At 37.1% G+C, this 24967-nt stretch overlaps 1 protein-coding gene and 1 non-coding gene across 2 annotated transcripts; one reads left to right on the top strand and one right to left on the bottom strand.

Moving 5' to 3' along the window:
• Positions 1–8461: 8461 nt before the first annotated feature.
• On the top strand, positions 8462–8568 carry LOC127796109 (small nucleolar RNA R71). The gene has a single exon (XR_008021938.1). It is a non-coding gene; the product is annotated as a small nucleolar RNA R71 (small nucleolar RNA).
• Positions 8569–18024: 9456 nt separating this feature from the next.
• LOC127794788 (uncharacterized) lies at positions 18025–22718 on the bottom strand. The gene is made up of 5 exons (XM_052326039.1): positions 22617–22718; positions 19521–19572; positions 19022–19430; positions 18655–18730; positions 18025–18393 (listed from the first exon to the last, which is right to left on the bottom strand). Exons 1-5 carry the CDS (start codon positions 22716–22718, stop codon positions 18025–18027), a joined length of 1008 nt encoding a protein of 335 aa, XP_052181999.1.
• Positions 22719–24967: the final 2249 nt, after the last annotated feature.

The following is a 24967-nucleotide window of genomic DNA, read 5'->3' as shown; positions in this document are numbered from 1 at the left end:
ATAGCTAACGTAATAAATTGGTGTACATGCTGAAAAATTAAAATGATGTATCAATTAAATAATATGAACCAAGCATGAACTTATAAATATATTCATTTAAATTTTAATTCTTACTCGATATAAGGTTCGACCTCTGGAGTATTCAATAAGATATAATTTGGTGGCTTGAAACTCTTTCCCATCCATCTACGTGATTTTTATTGCTCCTGCAGCATAGCCTGGATAATTGAAAACATAAATTTGTGGATATGAAGAATCTCTCACATCGTCATTTCAAGGACTTTCGTTTTTCTTGATGGAACATTTGGTGCAAAATAATATGAATCAAATGTGAACTTCTCTTCAATTAAATATGCCTCACATATAGATCTTTCTACACAAGCTTTATTACGAACCTTCTTCTTTAAAATGTTAAGGAACCTAAATCATTCAAAAATCTCCTCAATATAAGAAAATTATATATTTTTTAAAATAAACAATTCAATATCAGATGTATCTTTCAAATGGATACATCCATCTGTATTGTACTGGTCCCTCCACATTTACTTCGTAAATTAAGTGTATTAGGAGATTCTCCATTGGGTTAAACCATCTGGGAGGAAATACACGCTATAATTTGCATAAAATGATAGGTATATTTTGTTCCATGACATTTAGGTGTTCAATCCTCAATACTATTGAGCAAATATCTTTAAAAAATTGGCATAACTCAGTGACCGGATTCCAAATTCGATCTGGTAATGCTACAAATGTCGTTGGAAGTAATCGCTCCATAAGAACATGATAATCATGACTTTTCAACTCAAATAACTTTGCGTTTCTCATATCAACGCATTTACCCAATTTGGAAGCATATCCATCAGGGAGCTTAAGTTCTTTTATTCATGTAAAAACACTTAACTTTTGTTCCTTTGTGAACGTGTATTGGGTCTTAGGTTTCCAATACTTACCCCCATCACGGTCTATTAGTTCAATTGTGCTCCACACCATACCTAGGCATCGCATAGTCCTATAGCTGGAGGATAGATGAAAAATTACAAACTATTTGAAAAACGTTATCTCCAGTTAACCATGGTGGTGGAGAAGAATTATCAACTCTGTTTTTTCTAAATACACTTGTAGTTCTGCGAAAGGCGTGATCCATATGCAAGAATTTCATATGACAGTAAAAAAAAGACGTCTTTCCACCATACTTGAGGTTGAAAGCTTTAGTTTTCTCCATACAATATGGACATGTTCATCTACCCGATTTCATCCAACTAGATAATGATGTGTGATTTTATACACAATTAATTCGGACAAGTGTACCCTAGTCAAATATGCATATAGTGATGAAAAGATGTCGATCCCACAAGAACTAGATCACAATACCAAAACAATTTTAATTTAACCTAAGGTGAACTAATTAATTAATCGAATGAATAAAAATAAAAACAAATGAAAAACTGAATTCTTTGTCAGAAAAATTAATTAATAAATGCACTAGGGGTTTTAGATTTCATTTAATCTGGGTTATGTAATTATCTATTCAATCTATTCAACCAAATTCAAAACCAAAAATACTCTTACAATATTTTATAATTATTTGCATGTGATGGTGGATTTCCCTCAATTAATTAATAAGGTTTCTCAAGTCATATTAATTCTTTATTAATTCAATTTCACTGTCAGATTTCTGAGCAGATATCAACGAAAAAAATAAGCATTAAATTCTTTGGAAACCTCTAATCTCGGAAAGGGATTTGACTCACTAAGCTTCCTCAATTCCCACACATAAGCTAATTATCTTTCGATCTTATAGTCAAGCATGTGATTTATATTGCTTATGGATCTAATTTATAACAATCCTTTAGTCAGTTATGCGTAAATCATTAAATCATTAAAAGGTGATCAATCCTTTAAAACATTAAACACAACAATATAATATCCTTATGCAAATAATAATCAAATTTTGAATCAAATTAAACAAATAATCATATAATCCCAGAATTAAAATCCATCCAAACCCTAGTTAAAATAAATTAGCTAAATATTATTAAAATAAAATAAAAACAGAAAATTGAATGAAGAAGAGAGGATGCTCCCTGCCTAGATCTGAAACAGATATGGGTCACAATGAATATGGTTAAGGCGTCTTGTGCTATGCGCTGTGTTCCCTTCTTCCTTTCCTCATTGTGTGCCTGTGCCTCAAGCACTCGGCTGCTGCTCCTCTGGATTTTCACTATGTGCCTCTTCCCAATTGCTTCACTATCCGTGACTCCCCATCTCCTTGTTTCATTATGTTATAATATATATATATATATATCAAGCGCTAGTCGAGCCCTAGCTTGAGTATTCTCCAATTCAACTTTTAATATTATAATATTATATTTAATAATGCAACTTCAATTCATGCCACTGCCAATTAATATATATATATATATAATAGTTATCTTGTTATAATATTATATATAAATAATATAAGATAAAATATAATATATATATAAATATTATAATTTAATATATAATATAATATACTGTTAAATATAATAACTTTAATTATATTATAATATTAATTATTTAAAATATTCATTTATTTATTTTATATTATAATATTAATTTTGATATTAATTTTAAAATTAACTTTATAATATATATATTTTTTTCTTTTTAAGCCTAAATCTTCAAATTAATTTTCTTTGTCGAGTTCTTATAAAAAGAGGTTAAAATAATATAAAATCCATATAAACACACATTTATGTAGAAAAATTAAAACAAGATTAAGATAAAAATTAGAAAAAAATATGTAAACAATTAAGCCCTATCAAATACCCCTAAACTTAACCTTTTACTTGTCCTCAAGCAAATAAAAGAATAAATACAAAATAAACATTTCATTTTCACGCTAGGCCAAAATCAAGAATTCCAATAATATATCAATGCATAATTAATCTCAAAATTGGTTACCATACATATTATCATATTAACTCTAAATCAAAAGTATCAATTAAAAGAATTAGTTATGCAAAATCATCACTTTTGATGCCATGCATACTTCAAAATTAATTCATGAAACCTTGCAAATAACACAATTAAATCATGCAATAGCTTTCTTGCAATCACTTCTCCCCACTACTACAAACATAAGGAGTAACAGGGATGATTTTTTTTTTTTTTTGAATCAATCTTTCCTAAGCATTACTTGGCTTTTGACGCAAATGTCAACATTTTGTGATGAAGACACCCGGTTATTCTCCTAAATAATTGCTTAGAATGCATTTGCATACTCATATTTTGAACTACTGTTTGATGTGAATGATGATACAGGAGCACACTGTCAACCCCCAGTTACTACTAAGCAGCTCAAAATATAGGAGTAGATAAATAGCAATAGCAATTTTTTTCTTTTTTTTTTTGCTTTTTTTTTCTCATCCCATTTTACTTCAACTCTATTTAAGCATAGTTTCGAGAAATAATCACAATATTATTCTCACACAATCAATCATGCATAATCACAAAATCCCATGAATTTTATCAAGAAGCATATATTTCAACAATCATGATAATCCGGCATAATCAATTCATTTTCTTTAACACTCTTAAACCTAGAATCAATAATCAAATAGAAGAATTCACAATCTTGAATTAACTATGCATTGAACCAAAGTTAATATGGGAAACATGAAATCAGCTTAAACATGAAAATAAAACATTTTTTTAAAAGAAAATCATCATTTATGCACAGTATATATGTCTTCTTCTTTTTTTTCTTTGGCAATCAAAACAATTGAGAATTATTGAATTTCCCACCTCCACACTTAAATTAAACATTGTCCCCAATGTTTAAAAATAAGAAAAGAAGAAAAGAAAAGCAATACTACCCTGATGTAGGCCTTCTTGAAGTGCTCAAAAATTGTTGGTCTTATTCTTTTGAAGAAGATGGGTCGGATTTCTGGATTCAACAAGTCCTTAGCTTGCTTGGAAAAAGCTTCAATCTAGAATTATAGAGAAGAACCTTCTCTCCAACTTTGAACTCTTTCTTTTTAATGTGCGCATCATGCCATGCCTTGGTTCTTTCTTTATAAAGCCTAGAATTTTCATAAGCTTCATGCCACCATTCTTCAAGCTCATTCAATGTCATCTTTCGTTGTGCACCTGCGGCTTGCAAATCAAAGTTAAGCAATTTGATAGCTTAATATGCTTTATGCTCTAACTCAATAGGAAGATGACAAGTCTTACCAAAAACTAGTTGATAAGGAGACATTCCAAAAGGTGTTTTGAAAGCTATCCTGTAAGCCTAAAGTGCATCATCTAATTTTAAAGACCAATCCTTTCTAGACAAGCTCATAGTCTTTTCCAAAATATTTTTCAATTCCCTATTTGAAATTTCCACTTGTCCACTAGTTTGAGGATGATAGGGGTAGCCATCTTATGGGTAACACCATATTTAGCCAATAAATTTTTAAATTGTTTATTGCAAAAATGTGTACCTCCATCACTAATGATAGCTCTAGGAGTACCAAATCTAGTGAAAATATTTTTCTTCAAAAATTTTATGACAACCCTTGCATCATTAGTGGGACATGCACTAGCTTCCACCCATTTACTCACATAATCAACGGCAACAAGTATATACTCATTATTAAAAAATTTAGGAAAATGACCCATGAAATCAATGCCCCAAACATAAAAAATATCACAAATAAGAATATTGTTGAGGGTCATCTCATTTTTCCTTGAGATATTACCTGTCCGCTAGCATCGATCACAAGCACTTACATAAGCATAAGCATCCTTGAATAAGGTAGGCCAATAAAAGCCACTTTGCAAAACCTTGGCCATTGTCTTAGAAGGTCCATGATGTCCACCCACTTCTTTGTCATGACAAAAACTGAGTATGCTATGCATTTCCTCTTGTGGTACGCATCTCCTCACCGTGCCATCTCCACAAACCTTGTATAGGTATGGTTCCTCCCAAAGCTAGTACCTTACATCTGATAAAAACTTTTTCTTCTGATGAAATGATATGTCAGGGGGCAAATCATTACCTACAAGAAAATTAGCATACCAAGGTTCATCATTATCTCGCACAAAGCATAATTTTTCATTAGGGAATTCATCATGCAAAGATTGTTTAGCCATGCTTTCCACATACTCCCCATCTAATCTTGACAAGTGATTAGCCACCAAGTTTTCAATGCCTTTTTTATCCTTAATTTCTAGGTCAAATTCTTGTAGTAATAAAATCCATCTTAACAACTTAGGTTTAGCATCTTTTTTAACAAGTAAATACTTTAATGCAGAATGATCAATATAGACAATTACTTTAGACAATATCAAATAAGGTCTAAATTTTTCAATAGCAAACATTACAGTAAGTAGTTCCTTTTCAATTGTTGAATAATTTTTTTGTGCTTCATTCATAGTTCTACTTGCGTAATAAATGGTATGAAATTTCTTGTCTATTCTTTGTCCTAAAACTGCACCTAAAGTATCATCACTTGCATCACACATAATCTCAAAAGGCAAATTCCACATGGGGGCTGAAACTATAAGAGCTTGGATCAATTTCTCTTTCAAACAATTAAATGCATGTATACAATCATCAGTGATTTGAAAAGGTGCATCTTTTACTAGAAGATTAGTTAAAGGCTTGGCAATTTTAGAGAAGTCCTTAATAAATCTCCTGTAAAAACCTGCATGTCCCAAAAAACCTCTAACTTCTGTTACGGATTTAGGAAGAGGAAGTTTTTCAATTTTAGCTCGATCCACTTCAATGCCTTTAGATGACACTTTGTGGCCCAAAACAATCCCTTCTCTAACTATAAAGTGACACTTTTCCCAATTAAGAATGAGGTTATATTCCTCACATCTTTTGAGCACCAAAGACAAATTATGCAAGCATGCATCAAATGAAGATCCAAAAACAGAGAAATCATCCATAAAATTTCCATAAAATCATCAATGAAGTCTAAAAAGAGAGAGATCATGCACCTTTGAAATGTTGCAGGAGCATTACACAAACCAAAGGGCATTCTCCTAAATGCAAATGTTCCATATGGGCATGTAAAAGTAGTTTTCTCTTGGTCTTCAGAAGCAATAGGAATTTGGTGATAACCAGAATAACCATTGAGAAAACAATAAAATTCTTGACTCGCAAGTTTTTCAATCATTTGATCAATGAAGGGGAGGGGAAAGTGATATTTTCTAGTAACATCATTTAATTTCCTATAATCAATACACACCCTCCATCCTGTTACTGTTCTTGTGCGAATTAATTCATTATTTTCATTTTTCACCACAGTAATCCCACCATTTTTAGGCACAACTTGCACAGGACTTACCCAAGAAGAATTAGAGATAGGAAAGATAATACCTGAATCAAGCCATTTTATCACCTCTTTCTTTACTACCTCTTGCATATTAGGATTTAACCTTCTTTGGGATTGCACCATGGGCTTGAATCCTTTTTCCATCAAGATTTTATGCATGCAAATTGATGGACTTATTCCATAAATATCAGCAATGCTCCATCCAAATGCCTTTTTGTGCTCCATAAGCACCCTCATCAACTTTTCTTCCTCAAAACCTATCAAAGAAGAAGAAATAATCACAGGTAAGGTAGATGAATCCCTTAGATAAACATATTTTAAATGAGAAGGAAGAGGTTTAAGTTCAAGAATAGGAGGATTCTCTATTGATGGTCTGGCTTTCGAAGAAGAGGAAGAGGAAACATCCAAATGTAGCAATTTGTCTCTTTTGGATGCATTGAATTTTTGCTTTTCTCCCAAATAGCCCACAATCTCCTTGTGTTGTTCATCTAAAATTTGATCATTCACATCAAAAGAGTTAGCAATGCAATTTTCTATGGGGTCATCTAACCTAAATGCATGAAATTTCCTATCCACCAAATCATCAATGCAATCTATCCTTAAGACTTCATTTTCATTTCCATTTGAATGTTTCATAGCCTTAAACACATCAAACACAACTTCTTAATCATTAATTCTAAGGCTAAGTTTTCCTTGTTGGACATCAATTAAAGCTCTCCCGGTGGCGAGAAAAGGTCTCCCTAAAATTAGGGGCATATCATGATCATCTTCCATGTCTAGAATAATAAAGTCAACAGGAAAAATAAATTTATCTACTTTTACCAAAACATCCTCCACTACTCCCCTTGGATATTTGATACTTCTATCAGCCAACTGAAGAGAAACAGTGGTGGGTGTTGGTTCTTTTAATCCAAGTTTCCTGAAAATAGAAAAGGGCATCAAATTAATACTTGCACCGAGGTCACATAAAGCCTTATCAAAATTAATTTCACCAATAGTGCAAGGAATAGAAAAGCTCCATGGATCCTTAAGTTTTAGAGGCAATTTATTTTGTAGAATTGCAGAGCATTCTTTATTATGTTTCACCATCTCAAACTCCTCCAACTTTCTTTTGTTTGTAATTATGTCTTTCAAAAATTTAGCATAACTTGGCATCTGTGATATAGCATCGAGGATAGGGATGTTAATATGCAACTTTTTAAACACCTCTAGAAATTTAGCAAATTGTTTATCCAAGTTAGCCTTTAGAAATCTTTTAGGAAAAGGAATGGGAGGTTTGTAAGATTTTAAATTAAGTGAAGAAGAACTCCTCTTTTTCTCCATTGATAAATTACGATCCTCTTCTTTGGCTTCAAGCTCTTGGCTTTCTTCCTCTTTTGTATGCTCTTCATCTTTTTCTTTACTTTCAAGTTCTTTTCCACTTCGCAAAGTGATGGCTTTTACATGCTCCCTTGGATTCTTCTCAGTATTGCTAGGCAAGCCTCCTTGTGTTCTTTCTGAAATTGCTTGGGCAAGTTGTCCAATTTGAGTTTCCAAGCTTTGCATTCTTGCCTCTGTACTATTGATAAACTTTGCCATCATATCTTCCAAATTCGACTTCTTCTCCTGTGGAATTTGATGTTGTTGTTGTTGAAAGCCCGGGAGCACTCTTTATTGATTATTACTCTAAGAAAGATTAAGATGACTCCTCCATCTTGGATTGTAAGTGTTGGAGTAGGGATTAAAATTTAACCTGTTGCCACCATAAGAAATAAAATTAGCTTGTTCAGAAGAACCAGAAGAAAAAGGATTTCCTACTTGACAATCTACACTAGCATGTCCCCCTCGCCCCCAAAGCTCACAAGAAAGAAAATGGGAAGAAGAAGAAGAAGCATTCATAGCTGAAACCCCCCAAATTACCCAAATTTTTATTTAATTCAGCAATTTGAACAGATAAAGCAGTGATAGAATCAACATTATAAATTCCAACTCCCTTTTTATTTGCTCTCTCATTGTCCCATTGATAACTATTGGCTTCCATCTCCTCCAAAAGTTCATATGCTTCTTCGAGAGTTTTCCTCATAAGGGTACCACCTGCAGTTGCATATAACATAGAACGAGAAGATTGATTCATGCCACTATAAAAAGTTTGCACTTGCATCTAAACATGTAGACCATGGTAAGGACATTTCCTAAGCATTTCTTTAAATCTCTCTCATGACTCATATAAGGACTCATTACCAAATTGTGAAAAAATTGTTATGTCATTCCTTAATTTAGCCGTTTTAGAAGGTGGAAAATATTTAGATAAAAACTTTTGTGCCAAATCATTCCATGTAGTAATAGAACCTGCTGGAAGAGAATTAAGCCATTCTTTTGCTCTATCTTTCAAGGAAAAGGGAAACAACCTAAGTCGAACTGCATCCTCACTAACTCCATTATGCCTAAAAGTATCACATATTTCAAGAAAATTAGCAATATGAGAGTTAGGGTCATCATTAGGGCCAGAAAATTATACACTAATCTGGATCATCTAAATAATTGCAGGCTTGATCTCGAAGTTGTTTGCTTGCACATTGGGCCTCCTAATGCTTGATGAAGTGCCATCCAGAGTAGGTGTAGCATATGAGCTCAATGTCCTTGGATTATTTTGAGTCTGTTGTTCTTTCTCCATCTTGTTCTTTTTCACCTTCTTTTGCTTTTTCAGAGTTTTTTCAATTTCTTAATCAAGGGGTATCAATTCTCCACCACTAGACCGTGTCATGCACCATTGAAACCTACAAAGAAAAAGAAAAGTACTAAAAATTAAAAATAAAATTTCTAAAGGTTGAAAAAAATAATAAATAATAAAATTAAATTAAAATTGCAAGAAAACAAAAAGATGTTCAATTTAAGGCTAACTTATGTAGTTTTGATATGCAATACACTAGTCCCCGGCAACGGCGCCAAAAACTTGATGTGTGATTTTATGCACAATTAATTCGGGCAAGTGTACCTTAGTCAAATATGCATATAGTGATGAAAAGATGTCGATCACACGAGTATTAAATCACAATACCAAAACAATTTTAATTTAACCTAAGTTGAACTAATTAATTAATTCGATGAATAAAATTAAAAATAAATGAAAAACTGAATTCTTTGTGAGAAAAATTAATTAATAAATGCACTAGGATTTTAGATTTCATTTAATTTGAGTTATGTAATTATCTATTCAACCGAATTCAAAATCAAAAATACTCTTACAGTATTTTATAATTATTTGCATGTGTTAGTGGATTTTCCTCAATTAATTAATAAGCTTTCTCAAGTCATATTAATCCTTTATTAATTCAATTTCACTGTCAGATTTCTGAGCAGATATCAACGAAAAAAATAAGCATTAAGTTATTTGGAAACCTCTAATATCGAAAGAGGATTTGACTCACTAAGCTTCCTCGATTCCCCACACATGAGCTAATCATCTTTCGATCTCATAGTCAAGCATGTGATTTATATTGCCTATGGATCTAATTTATAACAATCCTTTAGTCAGTCATGCATAAATCTTTAAATCATTAAAAGGTAGCCAATCCTTTAAAGCATTAAGCACAACAATATAAAATCCTCATGCAAATAATAATCAGGTTTTGAATCAAACTAAACAAATAATCACATAATCCCAAAATTAAAATCCATCCAAACCCTAGTTAAAATAAATTAGCTAAACATTATTAAAGTAAAATAAAAATAGAAAATTGAATGAAGAAGAGAGGATGCTCCCTGCCCAGATCTGAAGCAGATCTGGGTCACAATGAATATGCTTAAGTCGTCCCTGTGCTATGTGCTGCGTTCCCTTCTTCCTTTCCTCATTGTGTGCCTATGCTTCAAGCACTCGGCTGCTGCTCCTCTGGATCTTCACTGTGCGCCTCCTCCCAATTGCTTCACTGTCTATGACTCCCCATCTCCTTGTTTCATTATGTTATAATATAATATATATATCAAGCACTGGCCGAGCCCTAGTTTGAGTCTTCTCCAATTCAACTTTTAATATTATAATATTATATTTAATAATGCAACTTCAATTCACACCACTGCCAATTAATATATATATATAAATAATAGTTATCTTATTATAATATTATATATAAATAATATAAGTTAAAATATAATTGTTGTAGCCAACTTACAACAATGAACTTATAATAGGGAAAATACATAATAGATATTAGTATCCAAGAATAATCAGAGAAATAGATAGAGAATCTCGTGATGACGATTCTTTGCTAATGAGTAGTTACATCCGGATGACACTACTGAAAGAACCAACTGTGTCTTCATAAAATTGACTGCCTCCTAATTAAAACCGAATGGCTGGAGAAACGACTGGCTCCTTGATAAAATCGACTGTTTCCTGATTAAAACCGACTGGCTAGAGAAACGACTGGCTCCTTGATAATACCGACTGGCTGGAGAAATGACTAGTTCTTTGATAAAATCGACTGCTTCCTGATTAAAATCAACTGGCTGGAGAAACAATTGGCTCCTTGATAAAACCGACTGCCTCCTACTTAAAATCGATTGGCTGGACAAACGACTGGTTCCTTGATAAAACCGACTAGCTAGAGAAACAATTGATCATGGAGAAACGATTGGACCTATAAAACGAGCAAATCGTGAGAGGCGCGGGTGACCCCTCGCAAACTCTCCAATGCTTCAATTAGTACGTATTTGAGAGAGAAAATGAGTATTAGTAGACATAATGAACATACCGAACTTAGAAGTGAAGCCTCATATTTATAGGAGAGTCTGAAAGGGACAGAATGGTCTCCATCCCAGATTTTTTGAAAGACACGTGGCAATCATCGAGAGCTTTGAGAGAAGAATATTCTCTAGATATCCTGTAAAATGAGAATCAAACGGGCCTCGGCAATCCGAGTGAAGCTCGTGGGAATCAAGTGGCATTCGGTTCTAAAGAAGAATTGAGTGACACTCGGTTCTTTTAAGAGAACCGAGTGGCACTCAGTTCTTTAGGAGAACCGAGTGGCATTCGGTTCTTTTGAACCGAAGCTAAGGTGATGGAGCTAACTATTTTTTATTGGTGCATCATATGCTGGAAGCTCCTCGAATCTGGCCAAAGGAAACGATTGAGACTTCGATCCAAAAGAACCAAGTAGAACTCGGTTCTTAACAACCGAGTAATACTCGGTTAATAGGAACCAAGTGCCACTTGGTTCCATTAATTGAGTGCAACTCGGTTCTTTAAGAACCCATGCCATTTTGATGGCTTCCAATTGCTGTTTTGGCCATGGATTTATGTAAACCGAATGGGTCTCGGTTCTTAGAACCAAGACCAAGATAAAATTGTGGGCACATTATATGGCCATTATTTAAATCGAGTGCCACTCAAAACTTAGGAACCGAGTGCCACTCAATTCTTGTGAACCGAAACCGAGGCAAAAATGTGGCCACCATTATGTGGCCACTTGATGTAACCGAGTCGGTCTCAGTTCCCTTGAATCGAGATGTACTCAATTTTTCCCACTAAACCGAGTGGGTTTGACCCACACACTTTTCTAATTTTTGCGTAAATTTTCCCCTTTCTCTGAAATTAATTGCCGGTATTTGCATGGGCATATCAATTGCTCCCTACTTTTTTGTCCGGATGCTCTGGATAAAAGAGTAACACGCCCTGCAAATTCGCTTGACATCTACTTTTAATTTTCACAATTTTTCTCAATTTTGCAACTATCGCATTTGGAGATTTTCTGTAGATGCGCATGCTTTTCCACACTTTTCTGCTTTTTTGCACCCTATAAATAAGGGTGTTAGGAGCTCACTTTAACTCTTCATCTTCAAGAAAATCAAGGTTTTTCTGTCAACCCAACATTGCATGTGGGGCATTCAGTTTTTATGGCCACTCGGTTTAATCGAGTGGCAACCAACTAAATGGAGGGCACTCGATTCAACTGAGTGTCATAATAAGTTCATTGGGCCACTCGGTTCCACTCGGGACAACCGAGTGGCCAATAATTAATTTCGGGCACTTGATTTAACCGAGTGCCCCCTGCTCGATTTTGGGCACTCGGTTTAACCGAGTGCCTCCTACTCGATTTTGGGCTATTCGGTTTAACCGAGTGCCCTTGCCGAACTCCAACCAAGTATCCTCATTTTCTACTTCGCATGGCCCTGAATCTGAAGAAACATCACTCAATGAATTTATAATCGCGTTGACCGGCATCTACCTATGTCAGACTGCATTCTTTTTCATAGCTTTTGAATACCCCCATTATCGTATTAATTTTCTTCTTATGTCTTGCAAGAGTTTTCTCATCTTTCACGTCACACTTTGTTGCTCCCGGCTTACTCTATTTCTTAAAGGTAAACTCCTCATTTTTTCATAATGGTGCATATGAAGCATGCTGGGCCCCTCAACCCTTCTCTAATCCTAGAGAATACCCCTTTCAGACTTCGCATGAGGGATTTTTTAAAGGCTTGGGAAGCCATCGATGCACAAACCAATTTTATGGCTAGATATCCTTGGATGGATGAGCCTGATGTCACTCAAGTAGGCGAGGGATGTTTAGGGATCCATTACGCATCGTTTGACTTTGGTCTTTGATTTCCCATGCTTGAATTTATCATGGAATTACTTCGTCATTATCGAATTGTTCCAGCTCAAATTCACCCTAATGGTTGGGAACAATTGGTTGGCTTTTCTATCTTATGCCATAAAAGACGCGTAGCTCCCTCACTCCATCTTTTATGTGGCTTTTATTGGCTTAAGAAAATTAGCAGACATAAACGTTTATATACTTTTCAAAAAGTGGGAGGCTTATATCTCTTGCTAGATCTCCCCAATAAAGTGAACAGGTTTGAATCAATATGGTTTGTAGTCATTCCGCCATCGAGTTGGGATGCCCCACGAGTCTGGAATCACGATGATGCATGTGAGAGGGGATTACCCACTGCCCAAGACATTCGTCGGGTTTATAGAAGGTTAATAAACGATCTCATGGCTAAGGGACCAGTAGAATTGTCAAGCCTTCTTTCAATTGAAAATATCCAAGAGGCAGGTTGGGGGGTTCCTATGCTTGGGGATCAACCCCCTTCTCCTGTCTTCCAACATGAAAGACAAGATGATGTAGACATCTTGGAAACAGAGGGGGAGGATGAAGAAGATGCTCTCGAGCATTCGTTGCATACTTTCAACACTCCCCAGGAGGATTCTCCTGAGGGTAGCTTTTTCACTATACTCACACTATTTTTCTTGTATTTAAACATTTCTCAAATGTTTGATTTGTTTTGCTCATTTTGCAGACATGGACATGCTTAGAGAACTCGCTCGCCATTGACAGGATGAGGACGACAATCTGATCGCCAGGGGTAGAGGCTCTTCTCGATCCTCTCGAGGAGCTAACCCTTCCTCTGGCTCTCGTCCTCATCGCGGGATTGTTTCTTCCTCAAGCTCCCGAATTTCTCAAGAACCGGACCCTTCAATGAGTCCCCATCAGACTCAGGGAGCTGGCTCCTAAAATGGATCTCGTCCTCCTCGTCCCCGAGGGCTCAGGCGTACGTCCTCATTGAGGGCTCGTGATTCTTCACGCAAGCGTCAAAGGTGTAGGGACGCTGTGCCTGCCCAAGAGGAACAGGATGTCCCTTTTCCTGCTATTGAAGTGCCCGTGCAAGATTTTCCCCCTCCCACCCATAGTTCCAGGGGGGTCCCAGGTTCTTCATCTCGCTTTTCTCAAGATATGGAGCGGATCGATGAAGAGTGTCATAATTTAGCGATTCCTCATTGTACTGACAGGCGTAGATTACGAGAGGAGCGCTCCATGGCGCGCCCTCCCATTTTCCCTCCTATGGATGAGCCTTCACGTGGTCCCTTTATTCTTGCTAGCGGCGCAAAGGTCTTCACTCAAGACTTTCAGGTTAACCCTGGCATCCTGGAATCAGACTCTGTCATGGATCCAGGAGTAGGCGCTCGTCTTATCTACTCTACAATTCTTCCTCGGGATGAACATCAACATTTTAGTTCAAATTATCCCCGAATGATGGATGAGCCTAAATGTCAACTTGTGAATGTGAGTTAACTTCCCTTTGGAATTTACTTGATTATCTCTTTTGTATCTCTAACTCGTATTCCTTTCTTATTCAGGCTGTTCAAGGAATTGTGGCCTCGAATGCCCACGGTCGAGCTCACTGCGAGTGGATAGAGGGTGAGCTATCTAGATGGAGGGATAGAAAGGCTGCCTGGGATGGCGAGCATCAAGATCTGAAAGGAAGGATGAGACACTATGAACATGACATAGAGGGGTTACAAAAGCAATTGACTGAAGCCCAAGCCGACACCTCCAATCTTCATGGACCGAGATTTGCGAAAGGGAAAAGCCGAATTGAAGCGTGAAAAGACTGAGCTGCAAACTGTCCATGAACAACTCCTCCAAGAGCATTCTTTGAGACTCTTTGAACTAAAACTTGGTCATGAGGAATTAGTGACGGTTAGAAAGCAAAATTTGGAGCTCAAAGATCAACAAGCCTCAGCCTGTGCTGAAGCCGTTAAGGCTTATCGCCTTTTAAAAGATTGTCAGTATAGAAAAGGCCAATATGCTATCGGATTTACCAGGTATGGTTTCTACTTGGCCCATTCATACTTGGAATTTCAACGTCCGGGGGAGACATTTCCAAAATTGGTTTTCACTCGAGAGGCAGAAAACTTTGAAGCTCCAAACTGGCGTAGATACGATCCACTTTCCTTAAGTCCCAATTCTTATCTAGAGTCTCGACTCAAGGATAACTTGGAGAATTTAACGGGTCCCTAGGAACCATATGAGTTTCAACCTGATGATGATAGCATGATTGAGGCCCTACAAGATTTAGGAGTTTCGGGAGATGACATCAACCTTCCCAACATTACAACTGAAGAAGATGAGGAGGGTGAGATCCCAGACGCAGATGCTGATGATTAAGCTCAGATTGTCCGTAATTTTTTTTTTTTTATCGTCGTGTTGCACATCATAATACATTCCTTATATGAAAACTTGTGGCAAGAATCATGTTGATTGATAAAATAGCTTGAGATGAGTTGCTTGACTTTATGGTAGTGTCTTTCTTTGTTGTAATGTCTCATTGTCATGCTGAAGGTGTGTTGTCATGCTTTGGTTTTTTGATTCTATTATCGGGCCTTAGACAAGATAACGAGTTTTGAATTTCTACTTCGTTACCGAGCCAAAGGTAGGATAACAAGTCTTGAATTTCTTCCTTGTTACCAGGCTAAGGGCTGGATAACGAGTCTTGATTTTCTACCTCGTTGCCGAGCCATGGACACGACAACGAGTTTTGACTTTTTTTCTTGTTATCGGGCCATAGGCAGGATAACAAGTCTTGGTTTTCAACCTCATTGCCGGGCCATAGGCAAGACAACAGGTTTTGACTTTTTTCTTGTTATCGGGCCAAAGGCAGGATAACAAGTCTTGGTTTTCGACCTCATTGCCGGGCCATGGGCAAGACAATAGGTTTTGTCTTTTTTTCTTGTTATCGGGCCAAAGGCAGGATAACAAGTCTTGGTTTTCGACCTCATTGCCAGGCTATAGGCAGGACAATAGGTTTTGACTTTTTTCTTGTTACTGGGCCAGAGGAAGGATAACAAGTCTTGGTTTTCGATCTCATTGCCGGGCCATAGGCAGGACAACGGGTTTTGACTTTTTCCTTGTTATCGGGCCAAAGGCAGGATAACAAGTCTTGACTCCATATAATAAGTGCATAACTGAGAATAAATTACGTCAGTGAATCAAGAAAAAGCAAACAAACATTTTTCCTGCAAATTAGTTCAACACACCACACGCTTACACTTCTACATGGAATCACATCGCTATTACCAATTACTATATTTGTTCCTCATATTTGAGGGGGGTAGTATAGCTTGAGGTGGTTTAGATTCCAAGTTTTGCCCATACTTTCCCCCTGAAGTGTTTGAAGAATGCATGTGTTAGGTCCAATCAACTTTTGGATGCGATATGGTCCTTCCCAATTAGCTTGCAACTTTCCTTGCTCTCGAAGTGTATTAGTAATAGCTGACTTTCCAAGCACCAAGTCGTTCTCTTTCAGCGGTCAACTTCTCACTCGAGAATTGTAGTTGCTAGAAATTCTTTTGTGGTATGCGGCCAATCTAATGGCTGCCTTATCTCTTTGCTCTTTAACTAGGTCGAGATTTTCTTTTAGCAATGTAGAATTGCTAGCATCTGGGTTGTTTTCATAAGCATTTAGTCTGGGAGACCCAACAGCTACTTCCACAGGGATTAGGGCTTCTGTTCCATGAACCAGATTAAATGGTGTTTCTCCCGTTGATACTCGACTGGTGGTACGATAGGCCCACAGGATGGTTGGCAATTCCTCAACCCATGCTCCCTTTACTTCTTCGAGACGAGTTTTTAGACCATGCAAAATAGTGCGGTTACTGGCTTCAGCTTGACCGTTAGCTTGAGGATATGCTACTGAGGCGATTCGTAGACAAATTCCTAAATCTTCACAGAAACTTCGAAACGAATCACAGTCGAATTGCTTTCCATGATCAGTGTTTATTATTCGTGGAACTCTGAATCGACAAACAACATCCCTCCAGATCATATTTTTGACCTTCTTAGCAGTGATGGTAGCAAGTGCTTTAGCTTCAATCCATTTTGTGAAGTAGTCTGTTGCCATTAGAAGGAACTTTCGTTGACCCAATGCTTGAGGAAACGGACCTAAGATATCCAAAGCCCATTGTGTGAACGGTATTGGTTGAAAGATCGGTTGTAGTTCCGAGATTGGGGCAGATTGTATGGGAGCATGATGTTGGCACTTATCACATTTTTTAACTTTCTTTAGTGCATCATGTCGAAGCGTGGGCCAAAAGAAACCCGCTCACATGATTTTCGTCGCTAAGGCCCTGGCTCCCAAGTGCTCACCACAAGCCCCACCATGAACTTCTGATAACGTCAAATCTGCATCTTGGGGACCCAAACATTTTAGGAGTGGCATGGTATAGGATCGCTTGTATAGCATTCCATCAATAATGGTGAAACGTGCTCCTCGAGTTTTTATTTTCCTTGCTTCGACTGGATCATTTGGTAACTCTCCTTTAAGCAAATAATTGCAAATAGGTGTTCTCCAATCATTGGCTACATCGATGCATATCACTTCGTCCTCTTCTATGATGGGCTTATGAAGGACTTCTACAAGTACAGCTCTTCCGAGAGTTTCTTTAGCTGATGCTAACTTAGATAAGGCATCTGCATGGCTATTAAGGGACCGATTAATCTGCACTAACTGAAAGTTTTGGAATAATTGTGCGAGGGCCTTGACTTTTTGTAGATATTGCGCCATTATCGAGTCCCTAGTCTCATATTGCCCGTGAAATTGTTGAACAATTAGTTGAGGGTCGCTATGAGTTTTCAGTTGGGTCACCTCAAGTTTTCGAGCTAACCTTATCCCAGCAATTAATGCTTCGCATTCTGCTACATTATTTGAATTGGGAAATACGAATCGTAGAGAATACTCCAAGGCGTCTCCTTCGGGGGGAATGAGTACTATCCCAGCCCCACTTCGAGCTGGAAGCCCTATCAACAAACATTGACCATTCTGACTGATTTTCAACATCTGGTTCACCAGTGGTTGTGCATTCAACTATAAAATCTATCAATGCTTGTCCCTTAATGGCTTGTCTCGGCTGTAATTGTATGTCGTATTCACTCAGTTCAATTGACCATTTGGTGAGTCAACCAGAACACTCTGGTTTTTGTAAGACACTTCGCAGTGGTTGATCCGTCCACACAATGATGGAATAAGCCTGAAAGTAGGGTCTTAACTTTCGAGCAGCATTCACCAAGGCAAGGACTACCTTTTCTGCAAAAGGATAACGCGTTTCTGGACCTTGTAAAACTTTACTGACATAGTATATTGGTCGGTCCGATTGTCCCTCTTTCTTAATCAACACTGCACTTATTGCTCTTTCACTTATGCCCAAATACACATATAATGTTTCCCCAATTTTTGGTCGTGTCAATAGGGGGACTTCTTTCAGGTACTCTTTCAATGCCTCAAATGACTTCTGACATTGCTCTGTCCACTCAAACTTTTTCCCAGCCTTCAATGTTTGAAGGAATGGGAGTTCTCTTTCGGCTTACTTGGAGAGGAAGCATCCTAGAGCTGACATCCGACCTGTTAACCGTTGAACGTCCTTAATTGATGTCGGAGGCTCCATATCCAGTATCGCCTGAATTTTTTCGGGGTTTGTCTCGATGCCCCTTTGTGTGATCATATACCACAAGAATTTGCCAGACTACACTCCAAAGGTACATTTCGAGGGATTCATCCGCATGTTGTATTGTCGAAATACTTCAAATACCTGGGATAACTTCTTTACATGTGACTCTTGCTCTAAAATTTTCACAATCATATCGTCCACATAAGCCTCCATTGTACTGCCCAACAGATGTTTAAAAACTTTGTTTACCATGCGTTAGTAAGTAGCCCCAGCGTTCTTAAGCCCAAACGACATGACTTTGTAGTAGTAAGTTCCCTTTTCTGTAATGAAGGAAGTTTTTTCTTGATCACAGGGATGCATCATTATTTGGTGATATCCCAAGAATGCATCTAAGAAACTTAATAATTGGTATGCAGATGTGTCATCTACCAGCTGATCAATTCTCGGAAGTGGGTACGAATCTTTCGGACAGGCCTTATTGAGATTTGTGAAATCCACACACACTCACCATTCGTCATTTGACTTTTTGACCATTACCACATTCGCTAACCAATCTGGATACAATACTTCTCGGATGAACCCAGCTTCCAACAACTTATCGACTTCCTCCTTTAGAGCTACCAATTTGTCAGGAGTGATGTTTTGCTTCTTCTGATGCATAGGCTTGAAATGAGGATCCACATTTAAATGATGACAGATTACTTTTGGATTGATACCAGGCATGTCAGCTGGTGCCCAAGCAAAGATGTCCATATTTTCTTTCAAACATACTACTATCTCATGTTTTAGCTTCTCAGGTAATTGTGAGCCGACGTGCGCTTCCTTTTCTAGTTTGCTCTCGCATAATCGTATAACCTCCAATTTCTCAACCGGTTGAGGTTTGTATACGGCTTTCTTGGTGAAAGAATTTTGTATTGCTATTCAGTAATTGATAGAGTCTCGTTCCTCCCCTTTCCCTTAGTGGAAGAGACATAGCAAGCCTGAGCTTTCCTCTGATCTCCACGCACTTGTCCCACTCCTTATGGCGTCGGGAATTTTATTAATGACTGCACTCCCACCCTGCAATTAAAACACAAAACAAAACACAATAAAAATTTTATATTTTTTTCTTTGTTTAGGTGAGAGGTTTATACTCGTCAGTGTACGAGTGCAGTTGTAGTCCAAATTTAAATTTATATTTTCTGAATGAGTCCAGGTCGTCCACTGAGAGATTTATTTATGGCAAAATAAAAAAGAATGTCACACAAGCACACACGCATTTGGATAAATTGGCAACAAGGTTTTTATGGTTTTTTAAACAACAGATACTAGGAAATAAATTAAGGCAGTAATTGAAATAAATACTTTAAGTGAGAATATAAAATTGGATAGTACTTGAGTTAAGACAATTTCAGTGCCAACCCGTTGATTCCCAAATTTTAGCATAAAAGATTAGCAACATTAATTTAATTTCAGATATGAGGGTTTGTTATTAAATGCAATTAGAGATGATGATAGTTCTAGGTTAAGCAATCCCCATACATGATATGCGGGATTCTAATTTAAGCAACCACCATAAATTCAATTGCAATTAATACACAAAACAACTAAATTAATCATCCGGGTTTGGGTATGATAGCGTTTCCAGTTCTAGTAACTCTCATACATGGCATGAAAGCTCTAAGTTAGGCTTACGCTCCAATCCAAACCTAGTGATTTCTCAATAATTAAGATACACTCATACTGAAATTTAAATTAATGTTACTTATTTAAAGCGCAACTTTCTTTGGGAATCATTGGCGTTGGACAGTGTCCTTGCCTTAACTCAAGATTAGATTTAGCTACTCATTTCCATTTAAAAGTTAATTGACATGAATTTAAAGGACGTAATTTAAATAACAGAATTTAAATGACAAGAAATTTTAAAGGCATAAACTAACCGGTCATTTAGGCGGTGAATAATTAAATGACAAGAATTAAAATGACAAGAAATTTAAAAGCATAAACTAACCGTCCATTTAGGCGGTGAATAATTAAATGACAAGAATTAAAATTGCAGAAATTTAAAGGCACAAATTAACCGGCCATTTAGGCGGTGAATAATAAAGTAATAATAAATAGCATAAGAATTTAAAAGAAGAAAGGAATGAAGTAAGATCACAAGAGAGAATACTAAAGAAAAGGGGAAAGAACAAGAACAATTCTCAAAGAGAGAATTATAAGGAAACAACTAAACTTTGATTCAAGAATAATAATCACACTTACAAATGCAATCAAGTGATCTATTTATAGGCCACAAGATGCAATACAAACCACACAATTTCAATTATTCAACTAGACATAATTATATCTAATGGGCACTCACACACTTAAAGTTAAATGGATTTTAGCTATAATACACACCTAATATTAAATGGATTTTAGCTAAAATACATACCTAATAAAGCATTCATAAAGTTAAATGGATTTTAGCAATAATATCCACCTAATAGTTAAATGGATTTTAGCTAAAAAACATACCTAATAAAGCTCTCACATAAAAAATAAAAATAAATTTCTATAAATTGGTTTTTAATCTTCATTAGGATTAAAAATAATCCTTGGGCCTTCTCCAAATAATATCTTCCATGGGTTGCTCAAATTGGGCCTTAATTCTTCATGGGCTTGAATTCTTCATGGACTTTAATTTTTCATGTGCTTGATTTCTTCATGGACTTGAATTCTTCATGGGCTTGATTTCTCCATGGGTTTGATTTCTTCATGGGCTTTAATTCTTCATGCCTAAAAAAAATAAAAATAATTTAATGTTATTAATAAATTATATATTATATATATGTATTACACATGGCACATATATATATATATTATATTATATTATATATATTACATGAATGCATATAATGATGTATATGTATTATATATAATTTTATATATTATTATTATTATTATTAAATTTTACTTTAAAATTTCATTTCATTCATTTTTCAATTTAAACTTGCATATAACCATAAAATATATATTAATATCTAATTTAAACTATTTTTAAGATCAAAAGAAGGATATAATTATAACAAAATTTTTATAAAATTAACCACTAATCAATTAACAAGTAGTAGGATGAAACCACTGCTATCATGTCATTGAGCAAGGGACGCCCCAAGATTATATTATATGTCGTTGATGAAATTTTCCCGACCATAAAGTTAGCTTACCGGGTTACACTTCGTGGATCAGATCCTAACGTGGTTGGCAATTGTACTACTCCGGCGACTTGCACGGTTTCTCATGTAAAACTGTACAGAGGTGAGGAGATTAATTTCAAACAATCATGGGAGATGTGCATCTGCTCGAAGCAATTTTAATAAATGAGATTGACTGAGCTGCCACTGTCAACTAAGATTCTCCCAACTAGGTGTTTTGCAACAACAGCTGAAATCACTACGGGATCATCATGGGGAATAATTATATCCCCCTTATCAGCGGGTGTAAAAACGATGGGATCTTTATCATCTTGCACCTCCATTATAGAGTTCACCTGGTAGGCTTGGCGGGCATAAGCTTTTCGAGAAGCAGAGGTCAGATCGGCTAAAGTTTCGCCACCAGATATAACATGTATTTCTTGGTGCGTGGGCATGTTATCTGAGGGGACAACTGATCCATTGTCCCTTCCCCCATTGTTTTGTCATGGGTTTTGTCTTTCTTGCCTCTCCGGTCTTTATTCTCTTCTCCGAGGCTCCCTGTTTGTTCTTTCTTCTCCCCTTATATACCTTTGCAAATGTCCTTCCCGTATAAGCATCTCAATTTGATTTTTAAGTTCTCGACATTGGTCAGTGGAGTGTCCCCGAGTTCCATGATATCTACAGTATTCTCCTTGGTTTCTTCCCATGGGGTGATTAACTTTCTTCGGGAGTTTAATAAGACCTGAACCTTCCACGGGGGCCAATATTGTCGATCGGGGCTGGGTAAGTAGAGCATAATGATTAAATTGGCGTCTAGGGGCGTCTGGTCTCATCACCTTTTCTTATTATCTTGTAGAGTGGTGTTAACCTTCTTGATCTTTTCTTTTTCGCTCCCTATCTTCTCCACCTATCACTGTTCTCATAACTTCGGTGTGGAGTATATACCTGTTTGGCGAACAAATCTGCCAGGGATCTTGGAGGATCCAAAGACAAAGATTCTTGAAAAGATGCCAATCGTGCCCCTTGCATCATCCCAGATATTTCCATTTCGAGCAGTAAGTTTCGAATTTCAAGAGTGGCATTCCGAAATCTATCCACATACTGTCGTAAGGTTTCTTTAGCCCCTTGTCAAATACTGAGAAGATGTGTCACGTCTCTTTTCTTTCGACTATTGATTACAAAAGCTTTGACAAATTCTATCCTCAGTTGTGCAAATGATGAAATCGATGCCTCGGGCAATCCTTTGAACCATGTTCGAGCATGTCCAGTAAGGGTTAGTGAAAACACCTGACACATAATCTCATCTTCCCAGCCGTGGAGTATCATTAGCGATTTGTAGTTCTCAATGTAATCATTCGGGTCATCTTTTCCAGTATACAAAGTAATTTGTGGCATTTTGAATTTTTTCGACCGTGGCTTCTCCAATATACTCCGGGTGAATGGAGATTTCTTCTTGGACTGCTCTTCAGTGGCAAGGACCAATTTCTTTTGTTCCAACACTTCTTCTATTACTTTTCTCATATTGTTTCGCATACTCACTGCAGTATTGTCGTCACCTCCTCTATTTCTTGGTGCTGAATTCCTAGTGGGACTTTGTTTTCCACCTATTGGTGTACACTTCTGGTTGTCTTTCACCTTTTAGACCCTGGATATTTCCTCTCTCTCTTTGATATCCCAGCCTTTGCCCTTGATTTTAACGAGTGGTGGCTTTATGATCTCGCAACAGTTGCTTTGAATAATTACCTCGACGGGGTGAGGGCCGAGAGTGAGTGTCAGATGCAACTCCTTGATAAGAATCAACTTCTTTATCTCCTGGTTGAGTTTCCCTTAGTGGTGCTGTTTCAGGTATAAGTCTTCTCAAAGTCGTGGGAAACACGGCACCAGGAACCATACTTTGGAGTACTCCTACCATGTCTCGTAGGGCTTGCATTCCTTTGACATGTTGTTGTCGTAATGCCTCATAGTCTGTCAAGGGGACAGTAGGAAGAACCTAATGTGATGGTCCAGGCTGATGATGAGCTTCATGTTGATTTACCAAATAACGTGAACCTGATGGAGGTGACTAGATCTCTATATGCAACTGTGGATCGAAGGGGGTTGATTGAAGGCTACCTTCTTGCTAGAAACCAGGTGGAGGCCAAGGTATTCGCCTGGGATTTTGTGAGCCTCGCGAATGGGGTCAAGTTTCAACGCCCTGAGAGAAAGTCTGTTGATTACCCCTGGTGTTTGCCATCAACTATGTCCTTAAACTTGACTTTTTGCTATGTTTCTCACAGATGGCGCCAATTGTTGTAGCCAACTTACAACAATGAATTTATAATAGGGAAAATATAGAATAGATATTAGTATCCAAGAATAATCAGAGAAATAGATAGAGAATCTCGTGATGACAATTCTTTGCTAATGAGTAGTTACATTCGGATGGCACTACCGAAAGAACCAACTGGGTATTCATAAAACCGACTGCCTCTTGATTAAAACTGATTGGCTCCTTGATAAAATCGACTGCTTCCCGATTAAAACCAACTGGCTGGAGAAACGACTGGCTCCTTGATAAAATCGACTACTTCCTGCTTAAAATCGACTAGCTGGAGAAACGACTGGTTCCTTGATAAAACTGACTGCTTCCTGATTAAAACCGACTGGCTCCTTGATAAAACCAACTGCCTCCTGCTTAAAACCGACTGGCTAGAGAAACGACTGGTTCCTTGATAAAACTGACTGGCTGGAGAAATGACTAGTCTTGGAGAAACGATTGGACCTATAAAACGAGCAAATCGTGAGAGGCGCGGGTGACCCCACACAAACTCTCCGATGCTTCAATTAGTACGTATTTGAGAGAGAAAATGAGTATTAGCAGACAGAATAAACATACCGAACTTAGGAGTGAAGCCTCATATTTATAGGAGAGTCTAAAAGGGACAGAATGGTCTTCATCCCAGATTTTCTGGAAGACACGTGGCAATCATCGGGAGCTTTGAGAGAAGAATATTCTCTAGATATCCTGTAAAATGAGAATCGAACAGGCCTCGGCAATCCAAGTGGAGCTCATGGGAATCGAGTGGCATTCGGTTCTAAAGAAGAATCGAGTGGCACTAGGTTCTTTTAAGAGAACCGAGTGGCACTCGGTTCTTTAGGAGAACTGAGTGGCATTCGGTTCTTTTGAACCGAAGCTAAGGTGATGGCGCCAACTATTTTTGATTGATGCGTCATATGCTGGAAGCTCCTCGAATCTGGCCAAAGGAAACGATCGAGACTTCAATCCAAAAGAACCTAGTAGAACTCGGTTCTTAACA

Source organism: Diospyros lotus, chromosome 2 (genome assembly GCF_014633365.1).
Source record: "Diospyros lotus cultivar Yz01 chromosome 2, ASM1463336v1, whole genome shotgun sequence".
In the NCBI taxonomy this organism is placed as follows: domain Eukaryota; kingdom Viridiplantae; phylum Streptophyta; class Magnoliopsida; order Ericales; family Ebenaceae; genus Diospyros; species Diospyros lotus.
The sequence above is the reverse complement of the archived record's forward strand: the minus strand, read 5'-3'. Positions and strand labels throughout refer to the sequence as shown.

Coding starts and splice junctions, on each gene's coding strand:
- LOC127794788 (XM_052326039.1), bottom strand. CDS start 22,718: ATGGAAATATCTGGGATGATGCAAGGGGCACGATTGGCATCTTTTCAA. Junction 19,573..22,616: donor CAGATTTGTTCGCCAAACAG/GTATATACTCCA, acceptor TTTTAATTGCAG/GGTGGGAGTGCAGTCATTAA. Junction 19,431..19,520: donor CGCCATAAGGAGTGGGACAA/GTGCGTGGAGAT, acceptor ATTACTGAATAG/CAATACAAAATTCTTTCACC.